Raw genomic sequence first — 24,662 nt, 5'->3', positions numbered from 1 at the left:
TAATAATCAATATTCCCTCAAACAATAATATCTGAATTTGTACTGCTATTTTTCAAATGCATTTTGTATAAATTTCTACACAGGTTTACTGACCTCACAACAGTTTATTGTTCCTTTTCTTACCTCTTTTTCATCATCTTCTGATATTTTAGTTAGATATTCATCCAATTCAGAATTATGAGTTTGTCTTGAATATGAAAAAATAGAAAAATAAACAATAGACCTTCAGGAAGTCAACCATGGTTACCAGGTAACATATTACTTTCTCCTCTCATTTTTAATAAGGAGGGAGAACGCAATTAAGGATGGAAAAGTGGAGAGTTTTTTCACTGTCCTTCATACCCATTGTAATAAATTGCAGCTTCTAATGATAATTCTGAATTTAAAAATGCCAGCTATCAAGAGAAAGTCCAAGGTAAAATATAGTCCAAGGTAAAATATAAACTTGATTAATTATTTAATACTATCACTAAATTATAGTCTGGGAAACAGCAGTATATGATTAACATATTGCTGCAGTTGCTTCAGGCTCTAAATGGCATTTGGTGATAGCAAATGTCCACTTCTATAAAATTTTGTATCACGTTATATTCTAGCAATAAACAGTTGGATTTTCCAGTAATGTTTCAAAGCCCCAAAATTCAACTCTGCATGGCCGGTTCATGAATATAATTTAATGCAAAATGAAGAAACGCGAATTTGCATCTTCTACAATTTATTATTCAGTGGTATTTTTAATTTTTAGTATTTTACTTGACCTTCTTCTTCCCAACACCCCTGTGAGATCAAGTAGCCCAAAACAACCCAATTAGTTGGACTCTCCCTAATCTTTGTCCATTGTTTTAAATAGCACCACTTTGGCTCTATCAGTTCTCTCAATCTTTGTATTGCGTATCTAGGAAGGACACTTAAAACTCAGAAAACCTTACTTGGTTAAAAGTGGTTTGCTATTCCATCTAAATCAACATACTACAATTAGCCTTAATTATGGCTTATAAAATTAAATTATGAAACAAGCCTAAACCATAGACTAAATCATAATATTCCAAAACACCTTCAATATTCAGATATTATGTGAATAAAAATTAGCAGCTATTTATATTCTGTTTCTACTGAGCTTTCTGGAAATTTCTCTTCGTATTAGGCTAAATGCAGATTTTATGTTTTCTAGGCTTCTTCTTTGTTAATTTTAAAGATACATATTTTTTTCCAAGATAATTGAATATTACTTGGACGTTGCCATTGCCATGATATTACTTTTCAGAGAGAATTAATTTACAAATTCTAATTGCATTGTGATTGTCTTATACCTTTGAAATTGAATCTTTATAGTTGTACTGGTAAAGCCTTGTTGTTTGCGTAAAGTCTTCATCTGTTTCCACACTTTCAGCATACTTTGTATTAAAGAATAGTCTCGTTGTTGTTCTTTGTCATATAATATTTTAGTATTTCTTTTTAGAATGAATATAGGAAAGAAAAAATGACAAAATTACAGTGAGAATTCTACTTTTTGAAGGCACAATAAAAGCTAAACATTAATTTTTCCTGCTTAGAATGCACATACACCAAAAACCTTTTCTTATATACTTATAAAAAGTATAAGTATCAACAATTTTGGATCCAAGGAAGATAAATTCTTGAACTAATTCAATTTCCTTCTTGCTTTTAAATGCCTCATGACCTCTGCAACTGTTGTCATTATCTTTGTTTCTCTGATATTAAGACTTAGTCCTATTTTTTCACTTTCGTCCTTGATTTTCCAGATCATTTTTCCCAAATCTTCCTTATTCTCAGCCAATAGTGTTGTATCATTTGCATACCTCCAATTGTTTATGGTTCTTCCTCCAATCTTCACTCCAACATCAGGCAATTCCAGATTTAATTTTTGTGTTATCATTTCAGATACAGATTGAACAAAAAAGCAGAGAAAATGCATCCCTGTCTAACATCTTTATTGATCCTGAATAAGTCTGTGTCACCATAATGTATTCTCACTGTTGCCTCCTGATCAGTGTAGAGCGAGCTAATGAATCTGATCAGGTGGGCTGGAACACTAAGATCATGCAAAACTGCCCATAGCTTATTGTGTTCTATACAGTCAAAAGCTTTTCTGTAATTGATAAAACACACGTAAATATCTTTTTGATATTCACAAGCCTTTTCCATAATCCATCTAATATTGGCAATGTGATCTCCAGTGCTGTGTCCCTTTCTACATCAGATAACTCTTGATCGATGACATTTTTTAGCCTCTGTTTAATGATTTTTAACAGAATCTTGTTTGCATGAGAAATCAATGAAATCATGCAATAGTTGGAGCAATCTCTGGCATCGCTTTTCCTTATTAAAGGGGTAAAAATTAATTAATTAATTAATTAATTAAAGGAGAAAAGATATACTAACACATAATGGAGAAAAGTATTTTAACTTTTGAGAAAATTCAGGGATATTTGGGAACAATCCATTCAGAAATTTCTCTTAAAATTGTCTGCTACTATAAAAATAGTTTTAAAAGAGGTGACAGAACAGCATACAATTGAGAATCAGGCTTTCAATTCCACAAATATTGAAAAGCTGTTTGGGGTTTGGATTTAAAAATGACAAGTTACAAGAATGATACAGAAAAAGATGTTACACTTGATTTACAAATAAAACCAGCTGTCTTATCATCAAGACAAGAGACAGCATACTCCAGACCAGGACTGTGGAAAGAGGAAGAGATTTAGGATAACCACTCCCTAGAGTTTCCCAGGGTTTAGGGCAGGGTAATATAGAATTAGTCTGGCAAGATTCTGTCCATATGGTATAAAGAAATAAAAAAAATGTGCTATGATGTTTTGGGGCTAGGCCTGACAATAATATCGGGTAAGGATTTAATCTAACTCTTCAGCTGTTATAAAACTATAGGCTAACTTGAAAATAGATTTCTCACAACACATCTGGTTGGACCTGTAATTCTAGCAGTTTATTAATTGTGAGACAGAAAAAGAGTAATATAATTAGAGAAAAATTCTAATATTTATAACTATCTTGGAAAAAACATATCTAATGTTTCTCAATCATCACGAATAGACTTGATCAAAGGTACTTATTTATATTTATTGCAAATGACAAAAGTAAAACAATAACTTTCATCTTGGAATAGGTTCCCTCCTTCCTGAGAAACTGTTACTATAGTCTAATGAAGTTGCTTTTGTCAAATTTCTTGAAATTGCTACTATTTTGAGCAGCTATATGCTCTCTTTGGGAATCTTGTAGGCTTTATTATGCAATAAAGTCTCTCAGCAAACCAGTTATTCACGTAAGTACAGCCCCCCTCTGTACAAGATACCTTATTTGTGATCTGTAATCCTTTACAGTGTTTGCACTCAACTGGCCTGTTTTTAAATTTGTTTTTGCTAGTTTTGTTGCACTTATTAAGGCTTTTAGCTGTAATAAAAATAATTTATAATTAGTTAATTGTTATTAGTGAATTAGTATTAACAAGTAGAAAAGGCAGTTTGTAAAACTGATGCATATATTTATAGTGGAAAATTTTGCAACCATGATGTAATAACAGAAAATAAAAAGAACAGTCAAACATTCTGCATAATTCCAGCAGAGATACTTGTTTCATAAAAAATAAATAATCCTAAACTTCAGTGTACAACAACTAAGCAATCTGACTTCATTCAGCTAGCTATTATTATTAAAAGGACTTGGCACTAGAGGATAATTGGTTTCTCTAGAATCTTTTTTTATCTTCTAGAGATTCAGTTTTAGGAAACCAAACAAATTATGGCCATAAATAGTTCTCTATATGGTAAATGGAATTTGTCATCACAATGTTCTAAAAGAGGTATCTATTATCCAGTGTAAATATTTATATTATCATACATTGACTACAGTTATATACGTCCTATTACAGGCAGTCCTTGACTTACAATTGTAATTGAGCATCCAATTTCAGTTGTAAGCTGTAACAGTCATAAAACAAAACACCACATGACTTCACCTGGTTTTAGCTTTTTGTGGCAGTTGTTAAGTGAATGTGGCAGTCATAAATCAAATACCATAGTTTTTAAATGAATGCTGCAATTGTTAGGTGAATCCATTGTTCACTACGGGGTGTTTTGTCAGAAACCAGAAGCAAACGCTGGTTTCCAGTGAAACATTGTGGCTGCAGAATGCTACAAGGGCTGTAAATGAGGGCTGGTTCCCAAGTGCGCAAAATAAATATGTAGCATGAATGCAATTCATGCATTCAATTCAATTGTTTCTAAACAAAAACAGTTCAAAGGCTGGCAGGGAGATGGGAGGAAACAACAATTCCCCACATATTTCTAGGAAATATATTTTAGACTATTCTGAATGTTAATTTGGCATATATAAATTTAATAATAAATTTATTGTCTCATCTATGTTGTAATATTGGAAGCAATATAGAAATAGAGCCCTAATCAAATCAAAATTTCAAAATGAATATGTACAGATATTATGACAATATATATTAAAGTTAGAGATATCTCTAGTTTTCAAATTGAGACAATCTGAAGTCATTTAAACATCCTTTTAAACATTATTATATTAAAATATAACAAAAGTATTCTCTTACTTTTTCAGAAAGCAAGTTAGTAACGTTTTGCTCTTGCCTTTTCTGAAAGCATTCATAAATATCAAGCAACTTAACAGCCAACACTTGCTCACAGTTAAAAAGAGAATGATGACTGAAGACAATACTTGATATGTTAAGATCTAGTTGATACATTTCACAGACATCAAACGTGGTACAATTTTCCAACTCCGCTTGCGTTGCCTATTTTGAGAGATGAAAAACACAATTTTTTCTCTCAAAGAAAGAAATTCTGAGCAACAATACAGGCTGTACTTCTATCTAAGCATATTTTTATAGCAGGTTCTGTAAATGAATCCAAAGTGAGAAAAACCTGTTTGGCCTGACAGATAAAACTGTTTATGAATCAACATAGAAAATTGTGTTTTTCTCACACCATTTCAGTATTAAGAATTATTTCAACCTTAATTATTACATATGAGACTGGACTAGTTTTTTGGTATAAATAAACAGCAATATGTGACAAAGCCATGGATGTGATAGGTACATTTATGTCCCCTAAAACATTTGAAACAAAAACCCAAAGTTGAAAGGCCTGAACAGGCAGCCAGGCTTTAAAAACTAATTCAAAATGAGCAGAGATCTCTTAGATGTTTGCAGCTTGCTCATTCATGTCTCCTTCAAAGCAAATGGAAAGTGATGAAGCAATTATATCATAGCATCTCCACCTATCTTATGAAATTCCAAATGCTAGTGCAGCCTTTGCACAAATAACACCACCTCCACAAATCGTTATTTAATTATGGTGAAAAAAACAATTAAAATATAATGTAAGTGTTCCTGAACACATGTAACACTTCTAGCAATGCATACTGAATGTTATCCGATGAAATATCCCTTTGTGAAGTAGTGTGAAACAATAAAAACAAACCTTTCTGTATATTGTCTTTAATTCTGTGACAGTCTTAACAGGGAAAGACGGTATATGATGGCTTGATTGCTTGATTGGAGAAGGTAATGATATTATTTCCCCACTTTCTTCAAACCAACCTTTTGCCTTGATAAGGATGATTCAAAAGCATAAAGAAAATCAAGCAAACCAACATAAATTTAAAAAAACCAAATGTTTAGAAAGTAGTTCTTTAAAAAAAAAGCAAATTATATCTACCCGTTCTCGCTGAAGGCGATTTTCCATTTTGTGGTACATCTTCCTAGGAATATGAGGCTTTCTTGGAATGTAAAATCCTTCTTCTTCTAGGAGTCGTGGCAACATATTGCTTGGTAGCTTACAGCTATGTATAACTGAGAATAATCAAGATGATTTCAAGAATGATGTATACTAATTAGTTTTCTTCCCTTAACTGGTTATATACTAAGAAAGAGGTATAAATTTATAATAGCAGCCATATTAATCTGCTACAAATGATACTCATAACAAAGTGAATTGCCAGTAAAAATTTATTTTCTCCAACTTTTGTTCTTCTAAGCTTCTTACTGCTCTCATATAGTTATGGAAAGATTAAGGGAATCTGAAATGTCATAAGATAGAGACAATTGGGTACAACAATTGGGTACAAAAATATTGTACTTACCAATTATGGCATTTCCTTATCTGAATATGCTACCAAGATTTATCAGAAGTATCATTTTTGATATTTACCCACTTTTAAAAAAATACTCTTTAAAAAAGGGTAATGTTTTCCTCTTGACCCATAGCATGGAGACAAAAAAGAGCTACAAAAGGCTCATCTCTGTTCCAGCTCAAAGGGTTTATGCACGATCTTCTTGAAACTTTCTTTTGGTGCTCCTTTGCTATTCTCTTGTCCTTTCAGGCCTAATCAGAACAGATTCATCAATTTTTTAAATAAAAAAAGTCAGCCACTAGACAAATCAGACACTGAATTCATATTTCTTCTTTGGAAAAATTGGCAGTGATCTGCAGATCATTACTTTAAAATACATTTTACTATATTATTTTTTTCATATTTTTAAAACAAAAATAAAGACCTAGGAAAAATGGGGAAAATACCAAAATGGTTCGGAAGTCTAGAACGACTCTTCTATAAAGAAAGCATATAGCATGAAGAACACTTAGCAGTTGCAGAAGAATTGCCTTTGCACAGCTTCAAAACTTCAGTTTTCCTGGATCAGGAGATCCTGAGCTCAGTCATTCAAGCCCTGATTGTCTCACATCTGGACTACTCAATGAATCTCTACATGGGGCTATCCTTGAAGACCATTCAGACGCTACAAATGGCGCAGAATGAAGCAGCATGGGCAACCTTTGGGGCTCCCAGAATGGCCTAGTTACACTGTTCTGCAAGCTGCACTGGCAACCGGTCTGCTTCTGGGTACAATTCAAGGAGCTGGTTATTATCTATAAAGCCCTGCATGGCATGGGTCCAGATTACTTGAATAGGCATGCTGTGCATCCTGTCAGTCAAGTAATTTTGACTGGCAAGGTCCAGGAGAAGTCTTCTCCGTCATGGCTCATGTCCTTTGGAACATCTTACCCCCTGAAGTGAGGTCTGGTCCCACCCTCCTTTTGTAAGCATCTGAAAACCTGACTTTGCCAATTGGCTTTGGGCACCAATGGGGAAGTGCCATGTTAAAGGTGATTAATAGACAAATACCAGATCCCACTTCACCTTTTGCACATTTTGTTCCCTCATCCCCATTATGAGGTGATGTAAAATGATATCTGATGAATAGCTGTGGTGTTATCCCACAGTATTACAAACCAGGATCATACTATGCAAAAAAGTTAATATAAAGAAATGACTGCAAGAGCTAGATGGCACAAGTATTCTTTCCAGTGGCAATACTATTAAAGGCAGGAGGGAAGAATCATTAAAACAATTTTTTTTTCCATGGGAGCCACATTGGGGGTAAAAAATTAAGGAAATAACTGGTCCTTATCTCTGTGTTCATTAATGGGAAATATCCATATAGAACTTGACCATGGCTCCTTGATAAATAAGAAAATGCTGTAATGTCATTGGTGCAGTTTTGCATCCCTTGAGGTGCAGCCTTGAATGTAGAAATAAGACAATGAAATTACACAAAATCTATCATGATTTCTATCTCATCAAGATACTATGCCAATTATGCCCATAATCTAACTGGTCTTCATTCATGATTTGAAGAGGGCAGGATAATGTTGATATGCCATGTTTTGCTACCAAGCAGCTCCTTCCTAAGTTGCTAGATATGACCTCTGATACAGCACTGAGATTCTTCTGTCTATTAATATTGAATGGTTTCAGTGTTCATAATAACTCCGAATATTCCACAATGACAAAGAACTCATATCTCAATGAAAATGTTGGTCCTGAGTTGGGGACACAACTTTGGCCTGTTCTTAAGAATCGCTGCATTTAACATTGTTCTCTCCTCCTTCTACATTAAGACATTTTACACAAGCACAATATATAGATTTTTATGGACGGGCAGGGGTAGCACTTTTTTTGACATGATGCCATTATGCCATTTTTTGCAGCATGAAAAAGTTCCCTAGCATTTACAAACAGTTTTATGGTGAAATTTACAGCAGTATAAATAGGTTTAGCAAAAATGAAAACTACATTAAATTCTGCACCTGATAAAAGTTCTGTCCTGAATCAGCAGATAGACATATTTATATTTATGTCTATAAAAACAGTATCAATGTTATATTATCTTTGGAAATGTATATCACCTGGTGATGTGTTTGGAATAAAGAGTTGGTTCCATCCCTTTTCCTTGTCTACTTTATTGAAATTACAGGCAGGAGATTTTACTTCAAGTAATTCTGTCAGCATTTCTTTCACATGGACAAGCAGTGGAGTTTGCTCATTTAAGCTACAGATGTTTTGAAGGCAGCCTTCTGTTGATATCTATTGTTTATCATGAAGAAAAACAAAGTGAAATAATAAATTCAATGTGAAATAATAAATAAGTGAATAAAAACGAACATGAAACCATATCTCAATTGAATTATTTGAATTGATATAGGTAATTCCTAGAAAATAATATGTTCATAAATGAAATCCAGTCTGAATGAAAAGCAATGATATCCATTGTTTTAAATTCCCATGTACCTTCAAAGTTTGGCTGGAAAATTTTTAATCATTTGGAGTAGATGTTGAGAACAAACAGAATTCCAGGAGGACAATACTGGATTCTACTTTTGTACAAATTAAATATTGGGATAAAGGTGTCAATACAGCATTATGATGCTCTATACCTATTTATTAGAAAGAACTACAAGCCTCTCAAATAAAAGAAGAAAAAAACAATTCATATGTCAAGAATAATAATACCTGTCCAACATTAGTATCAAGTTCTTTCATATTGGAGTGGTCTTCAAAAGTTGATGTAAAAAATTCAAAACCCTCATCTAAAGGTACTTCTTTCTAAGAGTGATAAAAGAACATAGCTGAATAACTATTGATAGATCGTACCAGCCACCTTTTATTTTCTTCTAAAGATATTTTCCTTTATTTGTCCTCATATTCTTTTAAAATAACAGTTACCGCTCAAAGATTATGCTTTATTTTACAATAGCAACCATCCACTCCTCACTGAGACATTGTTATGTTTCAAAGATGCATAGGTTACCCTTTAACTAAAACTATGTAGTCACTTGTTCATATACATTTGTTAATTAAACAACAGGCACTAAACAACAACACTCCCTAAATTATCCTATACTACTACATCTTTATCATTTATTCCAAAATCTGTATAAATGCTGAGATTAGACATTTTGAAATAGCATCTGGATCCATTCCTCCCCATTTTAAACAATTCTGGGAAGATATAATGAAGAAAGAATATAAACATGCTGGCAATGCTCTGTGTGGTAAGGTTTAGATCACGGGTGTCAAACTCGCATTGTCACGTTGCTGTCATGTGACATTTCATGATATTTTCCCCTTTGCAGAACTGGGGTGGGTGTGTGACGCATCTGGCCCACAGGTCACCAGTTTGATACCCTGATTTAGATTAATGTAAAACAGCAATTCCAAAATAATCTGTTTATGTTCACATGGCAAAAAAATAATAATCTGAATTTATAATCTGAGAAAATATCTAAGTATGTATAGTCTACTACATTCACGCTGATTCAAAGGAAATTACTATTTAAAACTAAGAATCCAATTTAGATTAATACATGCAATATTTGAAACAATGAATTCATGGCAAAAGGGTTCCAGCTTAATATTGAGAATACTTGATATAACCTTCGTGCAAATTGCACTAGTGATCAGGTCAACACAAAATTGTTCACACAAAATAATTGTGCCCATTGCCTGATATTCCAAACTACATATGTAGATATAGAAATTAACTAAATATTTATTCCACCAGTATTCATTTGTGTACTTGTTGGTAAGGTTTGATGGAAAATACAGTGATTACTAATTACCTATTTTCTATGGCATTACCAGTTCTAGGAATGATTCATATTATTTGTTGTTTCAAGTCTGGCAATCAGAATTTATATATGTTCATAATACTTTTTGAAACAAAAGAATGGGGAAATGTCAGCAAGTTAGTTCAATTGCTATTAATTTTTTGCAATTTAACATTTTGTTGTTATAATTGGCAGACTGAAATCCATATTTAGCTTTCTGCTTACATTATTTCAAAGTGCCTTTCCTGTTTTTTTATTGTTAGTTCCAGATGCAGATCATTTGTATTTTATTAAGCTTTCTGGATCCTCCCCCATGCTTGTACAAATAATTTTTAAATAAATATAAATATGAAAAACTGAAACATGGAACTGAATAGAATTTTGCTAGAAAACATTTTTTCAAAAACCTGATCAGATTTTAAAAAGAAGAAAAATAATTTAAAAGATTGTGTTTTTTAAAGTTAAAAGGACCCATTAGGATCAACTAGAAGTTCTCCTAGATACAAGCTTCCTGCTGTCTAAAAAAAATCCTCCAATGTGACACTTTTCTTTTTCTTCACACCAACATTTGAATAAAAGAGTACATTATCTGTAGGTATTTCCCAACCAAGATTCAATTTTGAAACTCAAGTACAGGTAAATATGTGCAATTCATTTGCTTTCATTTTTTTATGTCCCATAACTGCAAATTTGTTATTATTTTCTCTGGCCATTGAAAGCTCCAAAAAAGGATAAACAAATCTCTCCTGTATGCTCTATTTCTAATCCTGTTACAAGATTACAGATATGTTTGCACAGATTACATAGAACATCAACATTAACTTTTAATAATATTTAGTAAAAGATTAAAAATTAAGAAAGGACCATTTTTCTATTTATGTAAGGGAGTACGGCCTGAATTACAGTTCTACAAAACTGTGCCTTTCTCATTATTAATATCCTGAAACTGAGTCAAACAATAGTTTATTACTCTCAGGAATCTTTACAAAAGTTTTGTTACCTCAGCATTTATTTCTTGATTGTTTTGAAATCCTGTGGTAGAATTTTGTTTGTGAGAAAAATCTTTTTCCTGCGCAGCCTAAAATAAATATTATGCTGTATTTAGTATATTATTTTTAACATACACATTAACAACCAAAATTACATACAAATTACTCATCACATAACCACTTTTTTCTGGGATACTTCCAGTGATGTTGAAGGTGAATCTTTTACATTAGATTATCTTTTTTCTTTCTTTCATAGAAACATAAATCAATATTCTGTATTTTTTTCACTTAGTTACAGACCAGTTAAAACTATCACCTTGACAGTTTTCAGCTTTTCTTTTACTCTGTCCCGTAATGCTTCAGTTAATGTATCTTGTTCTTCTACTTCAGCCACAACTAGAATCAAGGAAGCATACATTTTTAGAATGCAGTTTGTGACAGAGTTCTTTCACTGACCCTCTAGTATATACTGTCGATCATATTACTAACAATAAAATACATGATTATAACTTTTTAGTTTTTCAAGCTGTTAAATGCTTGCATTCTGCATATGAACCACTTAGAGAGAGACACACTTAGCAAAATTCCAAGTGAATGTATCTTTAATAGGATTGTGCTCTGATTCAGCCTTGAACTTGACATGGGAGTCTCTGACAAAATCCTCATGGAGTTCTACTTCTAATATTCATGAGATCATGAGTTCATGAGATCAGCCTGCTGGAAAAGAGAGGATGCTGTGTTTTGCATCAAAAAGTAGGGCAAGGATTTTAAATAGTAATTTCTGACACTTACCCACTTCATTAGTGTTTGCATTACTATACTGTGTTAGGCAGTGTTGCCCAATAGTGCATTTTAGTTCTATTCAGCTGCCTTCTGTCTTTCAAGAATCATTTAGAATTCATTGTGTACTGGAGCTACTAAAGGGAAACAAAGCAGAGATGGAAGCAGTGAGAGGAAAAAATGCCTGCGGTTATTCATGGAAAAGAGCCACATTTCCTGCCCATAAAATTAAATAACAAGTATTGGCACTGTTATCTTGCATTCTGGAACATGCAAAGACGATAAAGTCTGACAGTAACAGACGGAGCTATACCGTTTCATTATCAATCAGACAGTACCTCGAAAGAAAGTACAGTACAATCTCAGAACTCTTCTCTCCATGGCAAGAATGCTTAGAATTAGCCAGTCACCTTTATTGCTTTACAGTTTGAATTAAAATTATTTAATTAAGGATTCCTCCATGAATGGATAATTTATATACAGTATCAAAGTATATTTTTCTGGGAGAATAAATCCATCAGCTTAACCAGTTAACCATTTTATTGTAAACTTTAAAAAAAAAAGATGGAGCAATACAATGTGTAGGAGGGGAATTATATTTTTGCTTCACTGTCCCCTCAGTTAAATTTCTCAATATGAGCTCTCTCACATATGCAAATTTGACAAAAGGAGGTTAATAACATGTTCAAAGGCCCTAGTAATCTAGGCTAAGAATGGAAAAGCACGAAGTCACAAATCACATCTACAGATCTACAGCTGACAATGTCTCTTATGTTTCTAGAGAATTTGAATAAGATTAGGTCTTCTGTGATCATTCTTCAAAAGCTATCCTTCTGTTCATAAATTCTCTAGTAGGCTGGATTACTAGCCAAGATGCAATGATACTGATTAACTAATGTACAACAAATTAAACAATTCACAAAGAAGTTTTCACATAAAAGTGTATGGAAAGAAAAAAAAAAGACTATCTGCCAGAATGGTTTTCTAAGATGGAGAAAGAACTGGCTTTCTTCTTTAGAGAAAACAAAAAAGAAGATACATCAATTCAGAATGTATGGGATACAATGAAGGCATATGCCAGAGGCTTGATAATAGACTATACAAGGAAAAGAAATACCATGAAAAGACTAGCCTCTAAAGCATTAGAGGATGAGTATAAAGGACTTGAAAAAGAGCTACAGAAAATGCCAAAGAAAAAGGACATTAAGTTAAAAATGGATATAATTAAACATAAAATGAGTCTAATAGAAAAAGAAGAATTAGCACAGAAAATCAGAGGTGCTAAACAGAACTATTTTGAAGATGCAAATAAACCAGGTAGATGGTTAGCATATAAATTGAGGGAGGAGAAAGAATCAAGGAAAATATTGCAATTAATAGATGACCAAGGCCAAGTTTGCTATGGTAGTAAAGAGAAGAAGGAAATCATACAAGACTATTTTGAGAAACTATACACACAAGAGAATATTGATGAGGAAAGAGTTAAACAGTATTTACAGAATGCTAATTTACCCCAGATACCTAAAGAGATTGAAACAATGTTAGAAAGCAATATAACGATGATGGAGTTAATTGAAGCACTCAAGAAGCAAAATTATGGAAAGGCACCAGGCCCAGATGGACTTCCGGCAGAATTTTATAAAACACTATAAGAATCGTTGAACCTTCCATTGCTAGAAGTTATGAATGAAGTTATGTTAAAGAAGAAGATACCTAAATCATGGTCAGAAGCTTATATTACACTTGTCCCAAAAGAGGAGGCTAATCCATTACAAATCAAGAACTATAGACCTATTTCCTTACTAAACGCAGATTATAAAATTTTTGCTTCAATATTGGCAGAAAGAGTTTAAAAATACTTAAACAATTTTATCCATCCTGATCAAAATGGATTTCTGCCAAAGAGACAAATTAAAGACAATATGAGAGTAATCTTGGACACTTTGGAATACTACAAGGCACACCTTGAAAAACATATGGCTTTGATATTTCTAGATGCACAGAAGGCTTTGATAATGTGAATTGGTGATTCATGTTATTACAGCTGGAACAGATGGGCTTTGCTAAAAAATTTATTCAAGCAATAGAAGCTATATATCATAAGCAAACGGCAAAGGTAATGATAGAGGGAGAACTGACAGACTCTATTGATAAGGGTGCCCACTATCACCTCTGTTGTTTGTGTTAACTTTGGAAGTGCTAAACAGAAATATTAGAGAAGAAAAGGATATAAAAGGGATGAAAATTAAAAAGGAAGAATTTAAGTTGCAAGCATTCGCAGATGATCTGGTTTTCATTTTAGAAGACACACTAGAAACAGCATCAAAATTGATAGAAAAGATAGAGGCATATGGAAAGGTGGCTGGTTTGAAAATAAATAAAGATAAGACAAAGATTTTGACAAACAATATGCTATCAAGACAAAAGGAAGAACTGGCAGATCTACTGAAAATTCAGGTCACGAATAAGATCAAGTACTTGGGGATACATTTGACAGCAAGATGCAGTACACTAAAAGAGAATAATTATATCAAACTTAAACAGCAGATAGCGCTAGATTTGGCGAAATGGGAAAATTTACAATTGTCATTAATAGGGAGAATATCAACAATCAAGATGAATATATTACCCAGAATTTTATATTTGTTCTAAACAATTCCAATTAGGCTTGGAAAAGATTACTTTTAAGATTTAAATAAAATTGTGTTGAAATATATATGGCAAGGTAAGAAAGCGAGAATAAAGTTAAAACTTTTGCAAGATGCTAGAATTAGAGGAGGATTTGGTTTGCCTAATTGGGAGTTGTATTACCAAGCTACAAATTTGATGTGGGTTAAGGAATGGATAACATTAAGAAATACTAGATTGTTGACATTAGAAGGACATGACCTGTTGTTGGGGTGGCATGCTTTTCTATGGTATAAAGGAACTAAAACACAGGGGTATTTTAGAACAGGGGTCCCCAACCACCGGACTGGTACCGGTCCGTGGAACATTTCCTACCAGGCCGCCAGTTTGCTGGGTGCCGCCATCTTGTTTGACGAGAAAGTGCTTCCGGGTGAGCTTTTCTGGTTGGAAAGCGGCGTTTGGATCCTGAAGGAATCCTCACGCCTTAGTTTCATCGAAGGGGGGGCTTCGAACGAAACTAAGGTGCGAGGATTCTTTCAGCACCCAAGGCAAGGAGAGCCAAGCGACTGTCCCGAAGCCATCCCGAAGCGAAGCCCATCGACAAAGGTACAAAAGAGGAGTTGAAGGTGGCAGGGAGAAATGGGGGACAGCTGGCTGGCCGGTCGCTCAGCTCGCCTTGCCTTGTCATGCGTGCTGATGCCGGTACCGGGCCGTGGATCATTTTGTGATGCCGGTACCGGGCCATGGCACAAAAAAGGTTGGGGGCCACTGTTTTAGAAGACATTATATACGGGAGTCTCTGTGGTTAAACTGGGAGAACAGTAAAAGACAATGTTATTTGATAATTCCAGTCTGGCTATCGACTATTGAAGCATTTTCTTATCCTATAATATATAAAAAGGAGCAAACAGTTAGATATGGTAAAATATTGAATGAAAAGGGTGAACTTAAATCTATACAAAAATTAGAGGAACAAGGTATAAAGATGAATTGGTTTTCATATGCGCAAATACATTCAAGGTATGATAAAGATTCTAAAACAGAAGGTTTCTAAGATAAACTGAGTGATTTAGATAAGATTTTGATAGGTACTGATGAAAAGGTGATTAAAAAATTGTATGGATACTTATTAGAAATTAAACTAGAAGAAGAACAAGTTAAAGAAACAATGATTGCTTAGGGGAAGAATTTTGGGATTGATTTAAAGAAATGGCAAAAATTGTGGTCTCAAAATTATAAAATGACAATGTCAACAGCATATAAAGAAAATTTGTATAAGATGTTTTACAGGTGGCATTTTCCCCTGACAAGAATAGCAAGAATATTCAAGAATAAATCTGAAAAATGTCATCAGACACCTGGCTCATATTACCATATGTGGTGGACTTGTGTGGATACTAAAAAATATTGGATTAAAATCTACACGTGTTTGGAAAAAATGACAAAAAAGCATATAGATTTGAAACCAGAGATATTTTTATTGGGAATTCTACCTGAAATATATAGTAAAGAATTGAAATACCTGATTGTAAGTGTATTAACAGCGGCTAGGATTGTATTTGCTAAAAACTGGAAAAATGAGAAAATACCATCACAGGAAATCTTTAAGAAAATATTAGAATGTGCTGAAATGAGTAGATTGACATTTGAAATCAGAGAACAAAATGATAAACAGTTTTATAAAATTTGGGATCTATTCTATCAATGGTTAGACAATAAAACATGGTAATGAACTATGTAGATTCTTAGAAAATAATAAATATATAAAGATGTATTCTTTTCTTATTATATCTACAAAATGATTGTAGGATAGATTTGAGATAATAATATGAACTGTTATAAAACAAATTAAGTAAATATGATGATTTCGTGAAACATGAATGAATAAAAGTATAGTCAAATGATTGATTAACAATGATATTAATGTATTTAATACTTGATTGAAAATATGAGAATATATACAATGTAATTGTAATTGAAGACTACGAAATGGAAGCACAAAACAATTTGTAAACAAACCGGCACACTATATGTATACATATGGAAGATGGCTTAATGTTTTTATGTTTTGTTTGTCTATGTTCGTCTTAAAAACCAATAAAAATTTTAAAAAAAGAATCATTGCACTAAGCAGTAAAGTTAGATAGAGCAGCAGCACTGAGAAAACAGTGCTTTTTCAGTCTTAGTTGACAAAAGTGCATTCACAATTAATTTTTGAAATTGTAGATACAGGAATAACAAAATGTTACAAATTACTTTAATATTATAGTTAATGTTGAAATATTTCTACATTGTTAAGAGTAGACCACTATACTGTGATATTTGAACATTTTCATTTTTCAAAGTGCAGCTTTTTCATTCTGATTTTCTCTAATAAAATATTAAATTGAGAAGTCAAGACACAATCTCTTCCCAGGAATTTTTTTTAATATTGAAAAGAATATATAAAAGCATAAAATGAAATAAAGATCCTGTGAAATAATGATAAAATGAAATAATAAAACTCAATTTAAGGCACACTAAGTGTTTCTAAATTTCATATCCACCCAAATAAAACACTGAATTACCTTTCTGTGGAGTTTGTTCTTGGGCTTCTGTTTGTATTCTTTCATCATACAGGTTATCTTCAGTTTGCTACGTTGAATAAGAAAAATTGCTAATAAACTATAAGAACTACATTCCTGTATGACTGATTGATTGATTTAATAAATGTATGTCCCATCTTTCCTCCAGAATTCAGATATTAGCAAAGCATTTTATTTTCCAGGTTTTTCCATTTAAATCCTCTTATTTCCCATAGTTATAAGCTGACCACAGATTCAAAAATTATGAGTGCAAAACAATTATTTTTATCTTATTTCATTATACACTATGGCTACTTGTTTTATAGATCTCTGTCATGTCTCCTTTAATGTATGTATCTCATATTACAACTTTTCCTCATTATTACATCTTGAACATTTTGGTTGCTCTTGTTTGCCTCTCCTTTGTAATACAGTTATCAAACTTCAGCAACCCAAATTGTACATATGGGGCTACACTCTGTATTTTTAAAAAAGACATTATAGTACTTGCAGTTTTATTTTCCATTCCTTTAGTTCCCAACATTTTTTCAACAATTCCCACAAACAGGTCACTGACCTCAACTTCTATTTGTTTATATCTGAATTACATTTACCTTGAACTACATTTGCCATTTTAACAAGTAGTATTTAGTATTTTTATTTGATACACTCCAGGGGTGGGATTCAAATTTTTTAACAACCAGTTCTGTGGGCGTGGCTTAGTTGGTGGGTGTGGCTTGGTGGTGATGTGACTGGGTGGACATGGCTTGGTGGTCATGTTATTGGCTGGGCATGGCCAACTCAATATCATTCACATCAAGGCAAGCATCTCCTCGCCTGACCTCTCATGACTGTGGGGATGCTGCAACAGTCATAAGTGTGAAAAATGGTCATAAGTCCCTTTTTTCAGTGCCATTGTAAGTTTGAATGGTCACTCCACACAAGCAAAGTACCGGCAAAGGAGGGGGGAAAAAACTCCAGGGAAGTTCCTGAAACAGGAAGTCTAATCCTGCCAAGAATGTAATAAGGGTTAATGGAGAGGCAGTTTCTGTAAGCAACACCAGAATGTTTCCTTCCTGCCTTCCTTACAGGATTAGGCCAGTAATTTCTTCTAAGAACTGGTTCTTCGAACTGCTTAGAATGTTAACAACTGGTTCTAGCGAATAGGTGTGAACCAGTAGAATCCCACCCCTGATACACTCTTATACCTAAATGCAGTACAAGCAGAAAACGATATAAATCAACACGGTAGTATAATAAATATTTCTCTCCTCAAATGTGATATTACTTTGCAATTATTCACCTATGCTTTTTTTGTTTTTATCTTTCAGCGTTGGTTACTTTCTTCTGCAGATTGGCTCCCTGCTCATTCCCAAATTAAGAAGTGCCAGTCCCAACATGTTTTTAATGGGAAATCTACACAGTTCTTCTAGAATAAGAGTTATCCATTGTTGTTCCTCTTTGCTTCCTGTTTTTAACTATTCTACATCTGGAAGAAACCTATATATAATTTACACTGTTTTTGTTGTTTTGTGATTAACTTTTTGTTGTTTTGTGATTAACAACAAATTGTGTATATTTAATTTAACACTTTTTAATCACCTCTTCATTAATTCAAAGCAGTTTAGATGTGCATTTTTCATTAAAATATACAAATAAAAAATGACATTAAACAGAAAAAGTTGTCAACATAATTAGAGCCATTTTCTAAAAAGCAATTTTTGAAGAATATCCAAAATTCTAAAGAATATATTATATTCTATTTTAATATGAATGAAAGTACCTGGTTTTTAGTACTTTCTTTAGGTAAAGATTTTTTTTCCTTTGCAAGTCTTTCTTGAACTTCCTCTTTCTGAAAAAGGAAAGGAAATTGTTAAAATCTTATCTGTAAGGATACAAAGCCACTTTTAAAAAATAACTCAAAACAATAGATATAATCACATGCTTATTAGTCTCAATATTTAATTTAACAAATTATCTAAAGAACAATTTAATCATTAATAAATCAGTTAGAAAATAATATAAATATTTTAAAACATTTGTCATAACTTGCCTCAGTTGTATTATCTAGTAATGTCTCCAAATCTTCATCAGAATCCATTTGTTAGTTAACTGAAAAATATAAAATGTAAACATTTATAAAATATATGTATATCATATCAGCATAATTTCAGTTTGACAATCGGTAAAAAATAATATACAATTACTTTAATCAAAAGAAATTTGTTGAGACTCTATGTCAATGGATTTTTAATATATTTATGTTTTAATATATTTTTCTGATTGCACATAAAGTTATTGAAGAGTTCATTGAGGGTAGCTTGTACTTATGTGGAATTGTGCTGTGATATCTCATGTTCCATCACTGCTATACAACATTCAATCTTGTTTTAAATTTGAAACAGCTGTAATTTTTGTCATTGTTTTTGCATTTCTTTTATATGTAATAATCTAAAGATAAATATATCTGACTTATCTTTTCTTGAAAAAGGTATAGATTTAAGCTCCATATTTTGAATACCCTTTATCTAATGAACTAGATAAATTGGAGGCATAAATATTTAGAAAATTTTGAAGTGCCAGAAAAAGTGACAAATAAATCTTATTCAATACTATAATTGTACCATCATCTACATGAATTTAAACCATTTTATGAAGATGACAGCTGTCAACACATTTAAGACAACATAACTTGAAAGATTTAAGCTGCATTTGTTGATTAGAAAATGTAAGTACTACAGGAAAGCAGGTTATATAAAGATGTATTATGCAAAAAATCAAATAAAGCAGTACAACTAATTTATATTTGTGAGAACATTTTGTTTTGTGAATTATCAGTCAATTCTCCCTATAAAATGTAGATTGGTGACATATGTAACAGCCTACGATATCACAAAGTTGATATGTATATGATATGTGCAAGGACACAACTTAAATATTTAAATATTAAAAATATTTGTTTGCTTTGAGCACCAAAGTACCCACTAAAAAAACAGAACAGACTTACCTGTGGGTTAAAAATACCACTCTATCTAAATCACCTGACAGGAGGCTAGAGAATATCACTGCATCTCTAAAAGTTCTATGACAAGCTTTTAGAGAAGAAATGTACTAGCTACATTCTTTAAACAGAAAGCATTTATGTTGTTAACTAGGTTGTATATAATAATCTCACACTTAGAAGTTAAACATAAAGTTGGTCAAAAATCCAGATGACAAATGGTAAAAACATTCCATCAGAAGTCTGTACACCAAAAGAAGTATCCATAATAGCCTGAATATGAGATTTTATCTAGAAAAAATCATTGAAAGTATTACACAAAAAGCCTTATAAGAAGTCTGAAGATTCTGTTAATAGATTTCTGCAGAAAGAGATTTAAATATAAGTCATCCCCCCACTCCCCCGAATCTGAAAATTTAGCAGGTTGTGAGCTTCAAGATAAAATATGTGAGGATGTACTTATCACCAAAGTGATAGGTCTTAAAATAGGCTTTACTAACTAAACTCTGGACTTAATTAACTAGAATTGTTAACGGTTTTCTGAATGTCAAATTACCATGTGCAGTCTGATGCTAGGGATGTTAATTTGAAAATGTCCAACAATTCAATACTCTTTCAACTGAAGTGCACCACAATTATAGTTTTGAATATATTGTCATTTATTTCGGAATAAAACAGGAAGTAACAGAAATTTTGCTTGAAGCCTGACTCTATCAAAGTAAACTATGAAAACTATATATAAGAAATGACTAATTTTGCATGGGATTTTACACATAAAAGGGAACATTTTTCACAAGGACAGTTACTTTAAAGCAGGAGTCCCCAATCCCCGGTCCATGGACCAGCAGTAGTCTGAGGCATGCCAGCAACCAGGCTGCGCAAACAAGCAAAGCCCCATTCGTGGGATGCAGGCAGCATGCAAAACCACACTCCTTCCAGTCTTCAGAAAAACCTTTCTCCATGGAACCAGTTCCTGGTGCCCAAAAGATGGAGGCCACTGCTTGAAAGAGTTCTAGTCAGAACTGTGTTTGTACCTTACATACTCTGAAGCACAGATTTGAAATCAAATCCAAAATATTACAAAACTGCTGTCTACCACTATATTGAAAAAAATCCTGTGCATTAGAATCTTATTTTAAAATTCTTACTTAAAGAATATACAGTATTAGACAACATGAAAGGCAGAAAATTTTTCAAAGCAGCAGTGACTGAATGATTTATGCAAGAATGGAATACTTTTCGTACTTGGTTTGCTTACCAACATAAGGGCAATCCTGTAAAGACAACATAAAAATTGGAAGGGACCATGGATGGTGCAGTGGTTAGAGTGCAGTACTGCAGGCTACTTCTGCTGACTGCCGGATGCCTACAATTTGGCAGGTCAAATCTCACCAGGCTCAAGATTGACAAAGCCTTCCATCCTTCCAAGGCTGGTAAAACGAGGACCCATATTGTTGGGGCATTATGCTGACTCTGTAAACCGCTTAGAGAGGGCTGTAAAGCACTGTGAAGCGGTATATAAGTCTAACTGCTATTGCTATTGCTATACCAATGGTATAGCATATCAATGGTATTGCTATATCAATGGTATCAAAAGCTTCAGATTCAGTAAAATCAGCATCATCATATATGAGTCCATTCCTGAAAACAAAGGTGTCAAAATTACCAAATGTGCATTGGAATATCACAATTCAAACTCCACTTTGTACTTGCATCACAGCATTGCACACAAGTACATAAAAGTAGTTTGCATTGTGGTGTTTTGTCACCTTCCTCTGCCTCAGACACCTGTGGAGAGATGCATCTATTTCCTGTGTGGAAGATCATATGTGGCAGAACAACCAGGACTCAGATCCCAAGCTTGGCCTTACATCAAACAATTTGGCTTTTATCAGTGTTTTCCAAATTTGGCAACTTTAAGATGTGAGAATTCCAATTTTCAGAATTCTCCAGCCATCCATGCTACATCTGTTGCATTTGGTTTCACTGGTTCAGCTTTGATCTAGCCCCTGTAATGTTTTTGCTGTTGCTGCTGTTATATGTGTTTCTCTCTTCTGGGTGTCTATGATCTGTTTCTTAATTTTTATTGTTCCTCGCTCTGAAAGTGTATATAGCCAAGTCATTTGAAGTTGGCTAACCTCTAAAATAACAAATAAACCAGCCAACCGGTAACATATGGGTCTCTTCAAGAAAAACTCTATTGTTCTTCTCTCAAGGTGGCCAGTCTAACTCTTGTCATAACAGAAGATTAACCATTGTCTGCATCCATCCAAGTCAATCTACTTCAGCTGGGTCATCAGCTCAATTGGGCATTGTCTATTTGCATCCGATTCATGCTAAAGATGCAAGGAATTTTTACAAAATTTGGTTCTTCAATATTTAAGACCCCTTTCTCTTATGTTCCTGCCACAATGTTAAAATCAGCCAGCAGGACACATTTGTAATGTCCCACCTGTGGCACTTCAAGTATTAAGCCCTTCTCGAGGAGGTCTATCTGATACCAACAGCAATGTTGATTACATTGATGCCAATTTCAATCTAACTCATTAAAAAAATGGGAGGAAGTGGGTTACAGTTGTTTTGACTGAATTCTGCTTTGAAAGATATAGTACAAATTATATAATATATAATCTTCATTTGGCTTTTTGCTAATATACTGTACAAGCACTATCAATATTCTATGTAGTACAGTACTTTATTCTGCTTCATAGGAAAAGGAAATCCTTTTCCAAAAATTTTTTCCAAGAGTTTGAAATATCCGAGACTGCATAGTGTGGTCAGAAGCAAATTGGATTAAGAATATGCTCAAGACATTAACTAAATAAAAATCAGTTATGAATTGTATATAGTCTTAAACATATAAACCATTCATTGTATACTTTAGGTATAAAATTGCCTCTTGGGAAAAGGGTTGCAAAGCTCTTGTCAAAATATTTATTGGCATAACGATGCCTTTATTTAAAAATTCACTTCTTTTCACAGCAAACTTGTTTATTGTTTTACCTTGCCTGGCCCCAATTTATTATCTTTCTAGATTTTGTCAAAACAATGCGTACAAAAAACAGTATTCCACCAAATGAGCAGCCTTCTGTCGAAATAACGGTAATGGCGAAGAGATGAAAAGTTACACTTTCCCCTCAGAAACAGGGTCAATTTCTTTTCTGCTGCACTGTATCCCAATAGCCAGCATTGCTAGCTGCCTGCCCTCTCACCGAGCTTAAGCGAAACTAACATTGAGTCGGTTTCTAGTTTTTCCTCCTCACATCTTGGCCCACATTTAAAAAAGGTGGGGGGAGGAACCGCTTCCCAAGAAGATAAACGTCCCCATCTCAAGTTCGCTTTAACGTTGAGCATGCGCACGAACTCTCCTCCACCTGAAGAGGGCGATGCCGACGCAGCCCAGAACAAAGCAGATTTTCCCCTCCCACTCGGACCTTGTCCCTCGCCGGCTCGAGAACCGGGCAAACCCGCGCGAGCATGCGTAAAGAACCCGCCGTAGCTGAAGCGCCAATGCGCATGCGCTTATACGGAGATGACCTTAGAAGCGGCTGCGCAGTTCAAAAATTATCGGGAGGGCTCTCCAGTTGCCGGTCCGGCTGGCTTTGTTTGCAAACAAACTCCTGCCTGAGAGGGTACGAGCTGCCAAGTTCCTTAACCGGCCGCGGCCTTCGCTCCGCTTCTAGTTCATCGCGAAGCTGGGGTTCGGTAGCTTCAAGGCCCTCAAATTTCGGGACTCGAAAGCTACCCGCCGCCTTGACCGTGACGGGCCAAAGCCATCCTCTGCGAAGAAGCTGCTGGGACTTTAGGGTGTCCCTGGCGCCCCCGCAACGGGATGGCTGCCGTCGGGTCTCGCCGTCCCTTCAGGCTGGTGTTGGAAGTCGGCTGCCCCGCGAGCAGTTTTGCCGCGCCGCCGGCGGGAGACGGGCCTGAGTTCTTCCCTGGCTCTCCCAATTGTTCAGTGTACTTGTTAAGTCGTAGGACAGCCGCCCGCTTCGTGGCTTGACTCCGTCACTCTCGTCTCCCCCATTCCGTTCAGCTGCTTGGCCCATGAGGCCAAATCCAAAGAGGGGGTAGAAGGCCCTCTTGATTGCTGCGGCTGGTTTGTAGAAGTGTTTTTCTTTTATTCTTTTCAAAACTGGCTGCTTTAAGAGGGCAGACCAACTCCCAGAATTCCCTAGCCGGCTGGCTGTAGAATCCTGGGGGTTATAACAGAAGTAACAGAGTTGGAAGGGACTTTGCAGGTCTTCTAGTCCAACCCCCTCCCTGCTCAAGCAGGAAACCCTATACCAAGGCTAACTGGCCAAGTTTTTTTTGTGTGTGGGGGAGGAAACGGGGACCCGCTGCTTTAAAACAAAAAGGGCTGATTCATTCAAAGGAATTTTAAAGCACCTTTGCTGCTGTACTACACTTTTCTCTCAGTTGTGCTCCTTTCCAACTATGCCAACCATGAAAGAAGAACCTTGCTGGATGCTAAGCAGCAATGGTGAGAAAAGGCCTTATGCCTTTGCTAAAAAGCTGATCCTGGTTCTGTGTTTCGAGAGGAGACGGGTTTCTCAAAACAAAGCTGCCCCAAACCACATCTAATGTGGTTCTTCAGGACGATCCTATAAGATTTCAAGAAAGAGATTGGTACCGTGTTAACTGCGCGGTTCTCTCTCATTTGCTGCAGTGCTGCCCAATTTCTCTGCTGCCTCCTGCTCTTGTCCGTTCCAGCATTGAGCATGGTAAAGAAGAATACTATCCCTGATGG

At 34.4% G+C, this 24,662-nt stretch overlaps 2 protein-coding genes across 5 annotated transcripts in view; one reads left to right on the top strand and one right to left on the bottom strand.

The window, feature by feature from the left end:
• Positions 1-11,404, bottom strand: part of CC2D2B (coiled-coil and C2 domain containing 2B) — a 51,082-nt gene extending 39,678 nt beyond the window's left edge. Inside the window, exons 1-10 of the mRNA XM_087932456.1 lie at positions 11,256-11,404; positions 10,951-11,028; positions 8,854-8,946; positions 8,250-8,427; positions 5,721-5,854; positions 5,484-5,609; positions 4,595-4,795; positions 3,332-3,429; positions 1,311-1,451; positions 124-187 (exon numbers count right to left, since the gene is read on the bottom strand). Coding sequence (XP_087788582.1) covers positions 124-187; positions 1,311-1,451; positions 3,332-3,429; positions 4,595-4,795; positions 5,484-5,609; positions 5,721-5,854; positions 8,250-8,427; positions 8,854-8,946; positions 10,951-11,028; positions 11,256-11,357 — 1,215 coding nt within the window. The 5' untranslated portion in view covers positions 11,358-11,404. The remainder of the gene's footprint in view (positions 1-123; positions 188-1,310; positions 1,452-3,331; positions 3,430-4,594; positions 4,796-5,483; positions 5,610-5,720; positions 5,855-8,249; positions 8,428-8,853; positions 8,947-10,950; positions 11,029-11,255) is intronic.
• Positions 11,405-23,427: 12,023 nt separating this feature from the next.
• LOC113442754 (uncharacterized) overlaps positions 23,428-24,662 on the top strand; it is a 30,372-nt gene continuing 29,137 nt past the window's right edge. For 2 of the 4 annotated variants that reach the window (XM_087932454.1, XM_087932453.1), the window contains exons 1-2: positions 23,428-23,544; positions 24,582-24,662. In XM_087932454.1, coding sequence (XP_087788580.1) covers positions 23,429-23,544; positions 24,582-24,662 — 197 coding nt within the window. In that variant the 5' untranslated portion in view covers position 23,428. Of the gene's footprint in view, positions 24,012-24,581 lie in introns of all 4 variants that reach the window. The other 2 variants (XM_026710518.2, XM_026710521.2) reach the window with 2 other exon arrangements.

Source organism: Pseudonaja textilis, chromosome 4, assembly GCF_049901715.1.
Source record: "Pseudonaja textilis isolate UNSWEBS1 chromosome 4, rPseTex1.2, whole genome shotgun sequence".
Taxonomy (NCBI): Eukaryota; Metazoa; Chordata; class Lepidosauria; order Squamata; family Elapidae; genus Pseudonaja; species Pseudonaja textilis.
This window is presented reverse-complemented; position numbering and strand designations above follow the sequence as displayed.